Genomic DNA, 15,552 nt, shown 5'->3' with positions numbered 1-15,552 from the left:
CATCCCATGACGGAAAGCAAACAGCAGCATGCTGCAGATTGCTCTCTGCTATGAGAACGGAACAGAATACATTCTGGAGCACTCTGTTCTGTTCAGTTACGTTTTTTTTTTCCGGTACTGAGACCCCATGATGGATCTTAGTACCAGAAAACATTAACGCTAGTGTGAAAGCAGCCTTACCATATACCGTGCCCATTCTGTATGTTCCTCTTCTGTCATTATATTAGTCATTATACAAAGGCACCATAAAATGTAGCCTATAACAGTTCTCCATAAAAGAACAAAAAAATAATAATACTGTTCTGCCCTTGAACAGTGGAAGAGTGAATCAATACAACTCGATACGCCTGTCTAGCCATATGCCCAGTGCACTCCTGGCACCTGAATTCTACCTACTCACTGCATTTTAGAAATAGGACAGGAAGACAAATGTCCAACATTAAAAAGTATGGTTCACATTTCTAAAAATCATTGTGCCAACTACATTGGCATCTGTCTACAGTAATACAGTAAATAGTGTGACACAGCGAGAGGTTTGGTCTGGGAAAACAGGTATTTTCCTCCCAACACGTGCTGCTGGGCTGATTTACAGCTAGGTGAGGTCAAATACCGGACCGGATTTTAAAGGCCGGTCCGGGTTTTGGCAGCACCCGGCTGTCCTTAAATAGGCAGCTGGACTCATAAGCCATGTCTCTGTGTTGGGATCTGGGAGCCTTGTGTCTGCATGAAGGCTTGCTACCTGTTTGGTGTAAAAACGGGTTGGTGCTGCTATGGTCAAGGACTCTTGGAGGCAGAATTGCTGCATGGTGTGAATTACCACCAACACTGCAAGGTGACTTTTAGTTTGATTATGACAGCTTGTTTTGTCACTTGCCTAAAGTGTGAATAAAACACTGAACTGTTTGATCCATAGAACTTGTTGTTGCCTCTATACTGCGTCCGCTAATCCTGTCTACCAGAGCGAATCCCCACAATAGTAACTACTGTATTTCAATGGAAGAATCACTGTGGTTCTGCAGAGAGGCGTAACTTGAAGCTCCTGGACCATAATGCAAAATCTATACCAAGCCTCCACTTACATATGCCATTGATAACTGTGATGTCTTATGCTTAGGGTCCCCTGAGGCAACAGGGTTCTGGTGCAACCATCTACGTCCCTCATTCTGTATTATCAAGGTTTTTACATTCAGTTCCACAAGGTACATTTTAAACTGTATGACTGAAATACCGAAAACTTTGGTAGTTTGAGGTATCTTTTCCAAAATCTCATTCATGTGCATGTAATAGGAAAACTCACAACAGCATTCTAACATACTTTAAAATCTCCATAAAACCAAAAGAACCTATATATCCTCGGTGCAAGCAGTATACTGACGACCTATCCTCTAGATAGGTTATTAGTATCTGATCGGTAAGGGTCCGACACTCGGGACCCCCGCTGATCAGCTGTTTGAGAAGGCACCGGCGCTCCTGTGAGTGCTGCGGCCTTCTACAGCTTTTCCCAGTGATGACACATTCATTATTCACGTGGAAAAGGAGCAGCTAAGCCCCATAGAAGTAAATGGGGCTGAGCTGCAGTACCAAGCATAGCCATTATACAATGTACGGCGCTGTTCTTGGTGAGCTGTGAGAACAGCTGATCGGCGGGAGTCCCGGGTGTTGTACCCCCACCAGATACTGATAACCTATCCAGAGGATAGGTCATTAGTATTAAAATGTCGGAAAATCCTTTTGGCCACTTTCTGATCATCATTGACCAATGTGTTTGTGGGATGAATTTATGGCACTTATATACTAATATAGGCTTTGTTGAAATTCTGCACCATTTTCTATATTTCAAAAGGAATGCCCACTTGTTTAAAAAATCCTCTGTGCTATCTACATAGAGGTCATGTCCATAAAATTGCTACTGATGGAGGGTCCTGTGACCAGGCAAATCGTCTCCATGTGATGTCTCCTCCATTCAAACATACCACACCTGCAGATGAAGATGCAGTGTATTTGAATGGAGGAGGCACCACATGGAGGTTATTTGCCTGGTCAAATAACCCTCCATCAGCAGCCATCTAGGACAAGACCTCTGTTTGGATAACACAAAAAGACTTGGCAAACAAGGGGGCATACCTTATAAAGTATTGAAAATGGTGCAGAATTTCAACAAAGACTATACAGTGCTCCCTCAGGATACAATATTTTCAACATACAATGGTCTTTTCCGACCCATCGTAAGTTGAAACTAGACTTAACATTATGCCTCAGACTCAAGATACAACCAATCAAGGCCACTTCTCTGGTTAAATAGCTGGATTAGTTACTAGTTACCAGCTATTCCTGACTGTTATATGTAAGGACTTGTTGTATCTTTCTTAGTTATCTGCTTATTTAGCTTAAATCTTCATTTTCTCTTATCTTGGATGACATTTTGGGGCTTTGGAACCGATTACTCAAGTTACAATGGTTTCAACATACAATGGTCATCTTGGAACCAATTATTATTGGAACTTGAGGGACCACTGTATTAGTAAGTACCATATAATCATGTTACAAACACATTGGTCAACGATAAACTATATTAAAGTGGTTGGCCACTTTCTGGTTAAGTTTTTTTTTAACACTGATGCACAATCAATGTTTGATGCACAAACACGAGCATGTTCAGTTTGGGAAACACGTTCCATGTGATGACTGCATTTCCCAAAACAAACACTGCTCCTCTAACCTGAGTTCACAGCATTATGATGATTTATGATGCTGCGAGTCCCTGCCCATCCGCAGGCCTACTATACTCATGGACTTATGGGAGTACAGGAGACCTGCGGTCAGGCAAGAAATCACAGCATCATAGATCATTGTGATGCTGTGAGTTCGGCTTAGAGCAACAGTGGTTGGTCCAGAGAATGTGGCCATCACACAGAATGTATTTCCGAAACCGAATATGCACATGTGAAACTGGCCTCATTATAACTGTAGAATTAGGTGAGAAGGAAACATATGTAAACGTAAAGCACTTACCCTTTAGGGTCCAAAAGATCTCGGACCTTCTCGTTGTAAATTTCCATATAGGATACTTCCACTTTGAAGGTCTGAGAGTCATTGTCTTCATTTGTTGCCCTCAGGAATAAAGCACAACAGAGCCGTGGAATCAAGCCAGGCTGATCTGATGTCCCCATCATAGAGAAAGACTTTCCTGAACCTACACAGCAAGTTACAAATTCAACATACGACAAAAAAGACTAAATGGACACAAAATGTACTCTGTTACAAGCTATAGTAGTTTCCAACATCAGGTTTTTTTACCATTAGGTAGTGATATATTAATCTTAAAGGGGTTGTTAAGGATTTTACTACTGATCGATATCTGATTGTGGGGGTCCTACACCCCATCGATCAGCTGTTTTGGGGTTGCTGCAGCCCCGGAAGTCAACACAGCTTTGTCCACTATCTAGAGCAGGGATGCTCAATGTACTCAACTATAACTCCCAGCATGCCCTAATAGTTGTAGGCTGACCAGGTATGCTGTGAGTTGTAGTTTGGCAACAGCTGGAGGGCCTCAGGTTGGGCATCGCTGATGGAGGGGATGGAGCTAGTTACTACAGCGCTACTCATTTTTTTTCAATGGGAAAAGCACAGTAGTAATCAGCTGTGCCCACTACACAGTGGATAGAACAGTGGTGTAGTTCCAGTGCCGACCTTTGGCATGTGATCTACTGCAGAACAGCTTTGTTCAGGTGCAGGTGTTGGACACCCGCTGATTGGACATTGATGGCCTATATTGAGGATAAGCCATCAATACTAACTGGACGACCCCTTTAAGTTATTGATGCTGGTACTTTACAGGCCTTAAGTCACAAAATCAAACATACATTTACATTCACTCTCATACCTGTTTGCCCGTATGCAAAAATGCATGCGTTGTATCCCTGAAAGGCATTATCAAGAATTCCCTCCCCAAGGCACTTAAAAACCACTTCCTGACCTGCAAAATAATACAGGAAAATGATGATTTGCACAAATGACTCTTTTCATTACTGATACTCAGTTCTGGTGCTTTGAAAGACTCATAGAAAAAAAAAAAGGATAAGGGACAACAGAGCTTTAGTCTTCTTGTACATTTGCCAATGGCAGTCAATCAGCGAGTGTCATTACTTCCTCTCCTCTTCCGACAGCTGAACTGAAAGAGTGACTGGCATACATTATACAGCCAGACTGGCAGTGCACGGCCGCACGGAGTGCTGAGACGTCAGTAAACCGATACTCGACTCTACCAGGTATGGGACTTTCTGCTGTGACCTACAGAATTCATTAGCATCTACCCCGATCCCACATCCCGTATATCAGCTAATTAATTGTCATTTATAGGGGACAACTGCTACACAGAGAAGCCATCTTCTCATGAACAGAAGATTAGGATTTATTGATAATTTACGGAAATATAGGATCAGCAGATGGCAGGGTAAAGAAGAGTAGGGCTTATTGAATTGTACCGCTCCTTTGTTCACCTAGGAGATATGCCACTAAAAATAAACTTGCCCCCTCGGTGGAGCTTTCTGGAACCTTTTGCCGAGTCTTGACCACTGGATTCCTATTAGATCTCAGCAGGCAAAACGTGAGAAGTTCTAAATTGTTGGTCCCATATGTCCCAAAACGGAGTTTCACAAAGATTATTTATTTCAGATGATTATGAAGAAACCTGTGTTATTAGTTATTAGTTCTCGATGGAGCACCTACATCGAGAACGGAGCCCCGGAAGTGGTGGAGAGCGCACTGTGCTATTCATTTTTTATGGGACGCCAAAAATAGCCAAGCGCTGGCCCGGTTATTTCCATCGGGTCTATAAAAGTGAATGGGAGCGGTGGCCGTTCATGTGCGGTGCGCTCCCATTCATTTCTATGGGGAGAGCGTTTGGTGGTGGCTGGACCGGAGTCCTCCAGGCAACACCTTGCGGGGCTCCGTTCCCGATATAAGTGCGTAGAACGGTGGAACCCGCACCTACAAGACAATGGGGGCATATCCTAGTGATATGCTCCTATTGTCTGAGATGAGACAACCCCTTTAAAGGGCATCTGTCAGTAGATTTGTACCTATGAAATTGATTGACCTGTTAATTGTGCAATTAGTAGCTGAAGGCATCTGCGTTGGTCCCATGTTCATATGTGCCCGCATTACTGAGAAAAATGAAGTTTTAAAGGGAACCTGTCATTAACTTTATGCTGCCCATACCAACAGCAGAATAAAGTAGAGACAGGTTGATTTCAGCGGTCTGTCATTTATAAGTTAAAAGTAACTGGTTGCCGAGAACCAACATCAATCATTGCAGACTGGGCCTGGAAAAGAGTCCCGGCCACCTGAGAAGAGTCCTGGTTATTCATGAATTCCTGCTCTCCTGCCCACCTGCTGATGACTGACAGTCTTCTACCTAGTTGTCTCCCTTTCTCTCTAGGAGAGAACTGCCAATCATCAGCAGATGGGTGAGAGAGCAGGAGATTATAATAACCAGGACTCTTCTCAGGTAGATTTGACTCTTCTCAAGGCCTGGGCTGCAATGATTAAGATGCTGGTTCTCAGCAACCACTTACTTTTAGCTCATGAGTGACACACCGCTGAAATCTGCATTTCTGTCACTATTTTATGCTGCCCTCAGTGAGAATAGCATGAAGTTGATGACAGGTTCCCTTTAATATATGCAAATGAGCCTCTAGGAGCAACGGGGGCGTTGCTATTACACCTAGAGGCTCGTTCTCTCTGCAACTGCTGCACCTTCTGTACTTTGATTGACAGGGCCAGGCCTGATGACATTTTCACTGCCTGGCCCTGACAATCAAAGTGGAGAATGCGCGGCAGTTGCAGAGAGAACGAGCCTCTAGGAGTAACAGCAACGCCCCCGTTGCTCCTAGTGGCTCATTTGCATATGCTAAAACATACTTTTTAGCAGCAACGAGGGCACATATGAACATGCGACCAACGCAGATGTCTGGCAGCAGCTTTCTCCTCTTTCCTGATTCACTAAATTTTATTTATTTATTTTATGTACTTATATAGCGCTACTATATTCCGCTGCGCTTTACAGACATCATCATCAAGCGGTCCCCAATGGGGTTGACAATCTAAGTTCCCTATCAGTATGTCTTTGGAGTGTGGGAGGAAACCCACGCAAACACGGGAAGAACATACAAACTCCATGCAGATGTTGTCCTTGGTTGGATTCGAACCTAGGACCCCAGGGCAAGGCACCAGTGCTAACCACTGAGCCACCATGAAATGAAGATAAAAAGTACTTTCTCAGTCAGCCACAATGACTGTTCTCATACTATTCTCAGAAACGGCAGGACTTTTATTAATTGTGTAATAAAAACCAGAGGCCGGCGAGGCCTGCTGCCAATCTACAGTATTTATACAGATGGAGAGCAGTCGTGTAGGCCTGCTCTTACTTATACTGCTCCATCCTGAGATAGATGTCCTGCTCGTATACTCCAATATATAACTTAGGAACATTTCCAAACTCACGGTCAAGGTCTAATAGTGACACATAACTAATAAATATACCGGACAAGTACTCCCAGTATAAAACATGCCTAGTGATTTATATGGACGGAGCTCATTATAACTCCTCCTTCATGAACCAAGATAGAAACGTGAGGATGACTTATTTCTAGTATGAGACCAAAGGCCCAACCACTGCCTGACCAGAAATACCGCACACGCTCAATAATGGTTTTCTAGATCTCAGTTCAGAGCGAGGACTGCAACCGCTAGGAAAAGAAGATTATCTCGATACTGTTCATCTTGTAGACAGCCTCAAGGACTTGAGAAATACAATAGGAAACTGCTATGTGTACCATTTCATATTCTTGTCTTTTTACCCAGCCAGAGGAAGTATGGTGGGTGCACCTGCGCCAAATATATGGCCATTCACCCTTCAGGTATATAGAAAATAACTAGTAAATGGCTTTAGAACAGCAGAAACTTTTATGAACACTTTGGGGGAGATTCAACAAAACTGGTGCAAAGGAGAACTGGCTTAGTTGCCCATAGCAAGCAATCAGATTCCACCAAAAGAGCTGTGAAAAATGAAATGTGGAATCTGATTGGTTGCTATGGGCAACTAAGCCAGTTCTACTTTACACCAGTCTTGATACATGTCCCCTTTGGTGTTAACTGTAACAAGCTCCACATTAGAGACCCAGATTGTCCTACTGTCAATGACAGCCTACCTGACCAGACCACACAAATGGCGCTTCTGAAAGGGAGTAGTGGTAACAGCGGAAATATTAGGGAACATTACATGGTTGTAATTGCAGCCACCAGTTACACTTGGATACGAACATACTTGCAAACTCTCCTCGAATGTCCAGGAGGCTTCCGGAAAAGGACAAGACCTTCTGGAGAAGGTGGCAAATCTCCCAGGAATAGCATTGGAGGGCTGGTTTCTCCCAGAAAGCAGCATTCCAGGTACTTTATATATATACAGGGCTGGCAACTCCGGAGGACAAACATGCATAGAGCGGGGTGTGGAACTGTGAGAAAGGGGGTCGAGCACCCAGGAAACAGGGTGAGGGCTATTAAAAGGGGCAGAGTAATGTCCTAAAAAAATTTCTGCATATAGCAGACCATTTTTAAAGGGCATTTCTACCAGAAAGGGGTATTTTTTGGAACTCAATATTCCTAGAAAACTTTTTTTTTTATGTTTTGCTGTCCTTTTTTCATTTCGGCAGTGCTATACGACTGAACATTCAGTACAAAATACTGTTCTTCTGTAGCAGTCAGGGTACATAATAAAACCTCCTACACAGACAGATAATCCATTATCAGTTCATTGTTGCTGTGAGGGGAAGATGTTATCTGAAAAGTAATTCTCATGATAATAGTAGGTATAGAAGTGGGATAACCCAATGCCAGCTCTAATGTTTTCTTGATAGGCCTACATAAATATGCCTATATGGATTAGGGTAATGTCCAATGCTCTTATTGAGTCACTACAGGGGTGCTCTTTCTGGCCACAGTGAGGGTCTGAATGACAAAATTTAGCGAGTTTGTAGAGCCATGATAGGAAGTGGAATACATTGAGTGACTTTTACATATTAGTATTCACAGTAGGTTGTTAATATGTCATATATATATAATTGTGATAGAAGTGTCCATTTTAAGGAAGCTCATCCTGGTGACATCCCGGTGTCGGGGGGTGGTGGTGGACAGTTGGGGTTGCTAGGTAGGCTTGTCCCCGTCACCGCCTGCCATTAGCTGCCCCCCACCCCCACACCAGATGTTTTCATCCACGCACAAGGAGAAGCAGAAATGACCATGCAAGGACCAGGACCGGCGCAGGCACCGGGGAGCCAGGTAAGTAGAATCAGTGTTGGGTGCCTGGTCATATGAGGGGGTGAATTTCCAGGCTTGGATAACCCCTTTAAGGTGTGCATATCATTGCAATGTTATATACCCATAGCATAACGAAAACAGATAATTCAAGGAAAATACATACAGGTATGCAGAGTTTGCTTTCATCGTATTACATTTGAGTTATCTGCATATTTTGATTCTATCATGTTTCTATTATTTCCATATAATCCAATAATAATTTTATTCTGTGCGACGTTAAAATAAGAGGTTATACCTGCATATTTTTCAGTGTTTTTCTCATCCATCGACCAGAAGCAGTAATCGAATGCAAATACCTAGAAAGATGAGAAAATGACAATGTAAGGCGAGCATTTGCTAGTGCAGCTGGCTGTGCTACATAAAACTGGCAGATTTGATTCCAATGGATGAGCATTTCAGTAGTTCAAATCGGTAAGAAACAGGGTGCTATAGCCTCTCTTTACCAAAATAAATTGAGAAAGGGGTCAAAAAGAATCCCATTGATTTCAATGCCACTTAGTTTAGTCTCAGAATGTATCAAAGTCCGCCTTTGGCAGCAACAGACAAGCACGTGACCCATGCTTTGACTCTCTAAATCCTACAGCATCAGCTGTGTGGAGCAGGTGTCAGTCTCTCGCTCTATCCTAGCCTATGGGAATCACATAAAGCATCTGGTCCACATGGCCGATGTAGTAGGATTTGGAGAGACGGAATGTGGGTCAGGTGGTACAAAAGGGGACTGGAATGGACCTGATAAATCAGCAATAAAGCACCCGGGAACACAAACAGCAACGTGCGGAAGTAGTTTACAAATGTATGTAGCAAAATGTAATTCACAAAGCAAATATTCCCTTTTTGTAATTACTAAAGTGATGATCACTAAACAAGGATTGTAAACTATTTTCACCTAAAATTACACATTTTATTCGCAAGAACCAACAAGTAATGAATTAATTGGGGAAATGTATCTAGCTGAAGCTGAATAAATCACGTTTTGCCCCAAAAATTGAAATTTTTGCCCCCTCTTCAGACTCACTCAGCACTTTTGTAAAAATGGGTGGGTAGTGGGTGGGAAAAATGGCGCATATTACACCATAAATCATTATATGGCACATGAAGGATCTGCCAAAACTGGTAAGAGGGTTATGACCACCCTGCAATCAATTAAATAGGAAAAAGCACCAGTCTATGCACACTCCTACAGTCCCAGCCTCCAGAGAGGTAGACGTCTTTTCCTAAAATGTGCAAGCATGGCCACTGCTGCTGGAATGCAGGGTGGTCTTACACCCTGGATACGAGGAGTTAATTAAGCCAGGAAAGGAGGCAATATGGACAATTAGAATACATTAGCAAGTGCCTGCTCTTAACTTTGTCTATATGATAAATGCCATTTGTGGAGCTTTTCTCATCAGGAGTAGTGTAAATAGGAAGTTTTATTCTGTCAAAAGATGAAACTGCAAACCCGGGTTGGAGCTTTACTGTGAAGTGCTCTCTGAATTGAGCTGCTTCACAGCTCCTCATATCTGCACTGGGTTAAAGCTGTAGTATCCAACCAGGAGACTATTTCAGCTGTCACTCTGAGCAAAGGGGGGCTTTAATGCAGCTCAATGCAGAGAATTTGGATGAATAAAAGTTCATATTCGCACTACTCCTTTTGAGAAAAGCACCACATAAGTTATGTTTGTACTGCTTTCCCCAGCCCCTACCTCAATTTGTCAAAAGCTTAGCATGGTCAAAACATCTGGCAGATTCTCTTTAATAATTATTGTGCATCATATGCCAACAAGCTTTCCTATTAAAAAAAATCTGAAATGCCAATCTTAAGTTTTTTTCCAGGACCCACTGGCCACCTCAATTATATAGTACACACCTGTAGGAGAAAGCTTGTGATATACCTACCATTCTGAAGTTGTGTGAATCAGCCGTCTGGGAACCTGGTCATGTGACGCTCCTCTTCTCAAAATCTAGTTTCTATGGATGTCTATCATGTCCTTTACCAGGTTTCAAGTAATGGACGAGAAGCTATGGGCTATGGACGAGAAGTCACTTCTTCTGTGGACAGGGCCAGAACTATTCCTCTCCATTCTGCATCTACACTTAGCAAAGGAAAAGGTCTGGCCCTGAAGGACATGATGCTGGAGCAAGCTGGATTTTCAGTCGAGGAGCATCACGTGACTTGGTTTCTGTGAGACCAATCCCCGCAACTGAGGAGTTTTAAGGATATTTCAAACTTTCTCCTACAGTAGAACCACTGGGTCCTTGAAAAACATTTAATACATCCCTCCAAGGGCCCCTTGTGGTTGAAACCTAATGCAAGGGTCAGGGAAAGCAAGACAAAAGCAGAACAGAAATTCCCACAATCTGAAGAGGTTAGCTCAGACATAAGGTTTAAAAACATGGACAAGCTCTTTAAAAAACAAAACAAAAAAAACATGCTGGCTTGTTGCAATAAATAGGTGTAAAATATGTAAAAATTTACAATGCGCTAAGACTAGCTTTTCTCTCTGGTTTCACTTATAAAGCTGGAGGAGTATTTCACAAAGAACTAAAGTCACACATCTGAAACTGAATCCCAATAGAAAGCAATGACATATGGGACCGCCAGAGTATGTTACAGCGAATATCTGGACATTTTCCAAAGATCTTTTGATTAAAGGGAATCTGTCGCTTCCTTTTACCATTCTAAGCTGGCACCATCGCTATGTTGACTAAAGTACCTTATTTCCAGGACTCTTCTTTTTACTTTATTTCCTTTAGTAGTTTTGATATAAAAGCGATTTTTATGTTATGCTAATTAGGGTCCAAGGTGCCCAGAGGGGCATTTTTTTTCACTCTCTGGTGCCCAGTGACGCCCCCCTGCAGTGCCCATGAACGCCTCGTGATCATCAAATAACCTCCCACAGCCCGGCAAACGGTTCCGCCCCCTCCCCACGTCATAGTGTACCTTATAGAAATGCCCCGTCCTTCCTGTCTGCGGCCAGAAAACTCGCGCAGGAGCAGTACCGCCTGCGGCCTGCGCGATCATCAACGTCCTGAGGGCAACAGCGCTCAGGTCACATCACTGGGCTCGGCGCATGCCCAGTGAGACTTTTGAGGCTGTTGCCCTCAGGAGGTTGATGATTGCGCAGGCCGCAGGCGGTACTGCGCCTGCGCGAGTTTTCTGGCCGCAGACAGGAAGAAGGACTGGGCATTTCTATAAGGTACACTATGACATGGGGAGGGGATGGAACCGTTTGCCGGGCTGTGGGAGGTTATTTGATGATCAGGAGGCGTTCTTGGGCACTTCAGGGGGGCATCACTGGGCACCGGAGAGTGAAAAAAAACGCCCCTCTGGGCACCTTGGACCCTAATTAGCATAATATAAAAATCGCTTTTATATCAAAACTACAAAGCGAAATAAAGTAAAAAGAAGAGTCCTGGAAATAAGGTACTTTAGTCAACATAGCGATGGTGCCAGCTTAAAATGGTAAAAGGAGGTGACAGATTCCCTTTAACATTTCGGTCTTTTACTGAATGAGCAGTCCCTTATGTAAAAATCTCATAAAATTACATGAGACATCCATTGTTCAAGAACTGGCCGCTCGCTGAGCCAGTAGATGAGTAGCTCTAACAAGGCACAAGAACGGAGGTCAACAGAGATCATCTTTCTATAGGTCTGCTTCCATCTATCACAGTCTCAGAAGGCCTGGCTATTGTAATGGCATGGCCATGGTGAAATTCTGGGGAGACTCCCAGACCCCTTAAACCCTGGAACTACAGACAAGTATCCCACAAAGCCTAGGGCCTGTCCTGATGACACATATTAGTCCATTGAGGCTGAGACACTCAGGCACTCTGTTTAACCCCTTAAGGACTCAGCCTTATTTCACTTTAAGGACTTGGCCATTTTTTGCAAATCTGACCAGTGTCACTTTAAGTGCTGATAACTTTAAAACGCTTTGACTTATCCAGGCCATTCTGAAATAGTTTTTTCGTCACATATTGTACTTCATGACACTGGTAAAATGAAGTAAAAAAAATTAATTTTTATTTATAAAAAAATACAAAATTTACCAAAAATTTGTAAAAAATTGCAAATGTCCAAGTTTCAATTTCTCTACTTCTATAATACATAGTAATACCTCCAAAAATAGATATTACTTTACATTCCCCATATGTCTACTTCGTGTTTGGATCATTTGGGGAATGATATTTTATTTTTTGGGGATGTTACAAGGCTTAGAAGTTTAGAAGCAAAACAATTTTTAGGGACCAGTTCAGGTGTGAAGTCACTTTGCGAGGCTTACATGATAGAAACCACCTAAAAATGACCCCATTCTATAAACTACACCCCTCAAGGTATTCAAAACTGATTTTACAAACGTCGTTAACCCTTTAGGTGTTCCACAAGAATTAATGGAAAATAGAGACACAATTTCAAAATTTCACTTTTTGGGCAGATTTTTCCATTTGAATAATTTTTTTCCAGTTAGAAAGCAAGGGTTAACACCCAAACCAAACTCAATATTTATTGCCCTGATTCTGTAGTTTACAGAAACACCCCATATGTGGTCGTAAACCGCTGTACGGGCACATGGCAGGGCGCAGAAGGAAAAGAATGCCATATGGTTTTTGGAAGGCAGGTTTTGCTGGACTGTTTTTTTTTTTACACCATGTCCCATTTGAAGCCCCCCTGATGCACCACGAAAGTAGAAACTCCATAAAAGTGACCCCATCTAAGAAACTACACCCCTCAAGGTATTCAAAACTGATTTTACAAACGTTGTTAACCCTTTAGGTGTTCCACAAGAATTAATGGAAAATAGAGATGAAATTTCTGAATTTCAATTTTTGGGCAAATTTTCCATTTGAATCCATCTTTCCTAGTAACAAAGCAAGGATTAACACCCAAACCAAACTCAATATTTATGGCCCTGATTCTGTAGTTTACAGAAACACCCCATGTGGTCGTAAACTGCTGTACGGACACATGGCAGGGCGCAGAAGGAAAAGAATGCCATACGATTTTTGGAAGGCAGATTTTGCTGGACTGTTTTTTTTTACACCATGTCCCATTTGCACCCCTAGAGAAGAAACACCAAAAAAGTGACCCCATTTTAGAAACTACGGGATAGGGTGGCAGTTTTGTTGGTACTAGTTTAGGGTACATATGATTTTTGGTTGCTCTATATTACACTTTTTGTGAGGCAAGGTAACAAGAAATAGCTGTTTTGGCACAGTTTTTTTATTTTTTGTTATTTACAACAATCATCTGACAGGTTAGATCATGTGATATTTTTATAGACCAGGTTGTCACGGATGCGGCGATACCTAATATGTATGATTTTTTTTTATTTATGCAAGTTTTACACAATGATTTCTTTTTTAAAAAAAAAAAATCATGTTTTAGTGTTTCCATAGTCTGAGAGACATAATGTTTTCAGTTTTTGGGCGATTACCTTGGGTAGAGTATGATTTTTGCGGGATGAGATGACGGTTTTATTGGCACTATTTTGGGGTGCATATGACTTTTTGATCGCTTGCTATTACACTTTTTGTGAAGTAAGGTGACAAAAAAATTGTTTATTTAGCACAGTTTTTTTGTTTTGTTTTTTACAGTGTTCATCTGAGGGGTTAGGTCATGTGATATTTTTATAGAGCTGGTCGATACGGACGCGGCGATACCTAATATGTATACTTTTTTTTATTTATGTAAGTTTTACACAATAACAGCTTTTTTAAAACAAAAAAAATGATGTTTGAGTGTCTCCATATTCTGAGCCATAGTTTTTTTATTTTTTTGGGCGATTGTCTCAGGTAGGGGCTAATTTTTTGCGGGATGAGGTGACGCGGCGATACCCAATATGTCTACTTTTTACCAATTTTTTTTTACTTTATTTGGGCAAAATTACGTTTTTGTTCATTTTTACTTGATACTTAAAAAAATTTTTTTTGGGGGGGGGGGGGGGACTTTATTTTTTCAACTTTTTTTTTACTTTATTTTTTTGTCCCACTTTGGGACTTCAACTTTTGGGGGTCTAATCCCTTTTACAATGCATTCCAATACTTCTGTATTGGAATGCATTGGCTGTATGAGTAGTACTGTGTGTATTACTCATACAGCTTCCGGCCTGTGAGATCCAGGGTCACACAGGCTGGTCACCGAAAGGCAGTGCAGATGCCTAAGGAAGGCATCGTGCTGCCTTCCATGCCATCGGGTACCCCCTACAGCCGCATGGGGACCCGATGGCACCGCCGCCCGCCGGATAAGGTAAAACTGCAAACCGCAGGTCTGAACTGACCTGTGGTTTGCGGTGATCGCCGACACGGACCCCCCCCCCCCCCCCGGCGTTGTGACAGGATGCTCGCTGAATGATTTTAGCCGACATCCTGTTCCGATTAACTCCCGCCGCGCCGCAATGTAGTTTTAAAGTTAGGACATACCAGTACATCATGGGTCCTTAAGGACTCGGCAAACATGGCGTATCGGTACGTCCTAAGTCCTTAAGGGGTTAAAGGTGTTATGCCATGACTGATGTAAAAAATGAAAATCAGACATCATATAGTACAACAATCTCTTTCTAACAAATCTAGAACTAGCCTTGTAGCTCACATGGATTTCAGCTTAACCACTTGGCGCCGCGCTAACGCCGAAAGGCGTCATTGCGGCGGCTCTCCCAGGCTACGCTAACGCCAATTGGCGTCATCTCGCGTGAGCCGAGATTTCCTGTGAACGCGCGCACGCAGGCGCGCGCGCTCACAGGAACGGGAGGTAAGCGAGTGGATCTCCAGCCTGCCAGCGGCGATCGCTCGCTGGCAGGCTGGAGATGTGATTTTTTTAACCCCTAACAGGTATATTAGACGCTGTTTTGATAACAGCGTCTAATATACCTGCTACCTGGTCCTCTGGTGGTCCCTTTTGTTAGGATCGACCACCAGAGGACTCAGGTAGGTCAGTAAAGTAGCACCAAACACCACTACACTACACTACACTACCCCCCCCCCCCCGTCACTTATTAACCCTTTATAAACCACTGATCAGCCCATATAGACTCCCTGATCACCCCCCTGTCATTGATCACCCCCCTGTAAGGCTCCATTCAGAGGTCCGTATGATTTTTACGGATCCACGGATACATGGATCGGATCCGCAAAACGCATACGGACGTCTGAATGGAGCCTTACAGGGGGGTGATCAATGACAAGGGGGTGATCACG

The 15,552-nt window shown here is 42.8% G+C and overlaps 1 protein-coding gene across 5 annotated transcripts in view; it reads right to left on the bottom strand.

Moving 5' to 3' along the window:
- KIF13A (kinesin family member 13A) overlaps positions 1-15,552 on the bottom strand; it is a 178,856-nt gene that overhangs the window by 96,090 nt on the left and 67,214 nt on the right. For all 5 annotated transcript variants that reach the window (XM_044295645.1, XM_044295648.1, XM_044295647.1 and 2 more), the window contains exons 4-6: positions 8,612-8,672; positions 3,884-3,976; positions 3,013-3,193 (exon numbers count right to left, since the gene is read on the bottom strand). In XM_044295645.1, the coding sequence (XP_044151580.1) occupies positions 3,013-3,193; positions 3,884-3,976; positions 8,612-8,672 (335 nt within the window). The remainder of the gene's footprint in view (positions 1-3,012; positions 3,194-3,883; positions 3,977-8,611; positions 8,673-15,552) is intronic.

Source organism: Bufo gargarizans, chromosome 5 (genome assembly GCF_014858855.1).
Source record: "Bufo gargarizans isolate SCDJY-AF-19 chromosome 5, ASM1485885v1, whole genome shotgun sequence".
Taxonomy (NCBI): Eukaryota; Metazoa; Chordata; class Amphibia; order Anura; family Bufonidae; genus Bufo; species Bufo gargarizans.
Note: the sequence above shows the minus strand (reverse complement) of the source record. Positions and strands in the feature narration are given on the sequence as shown.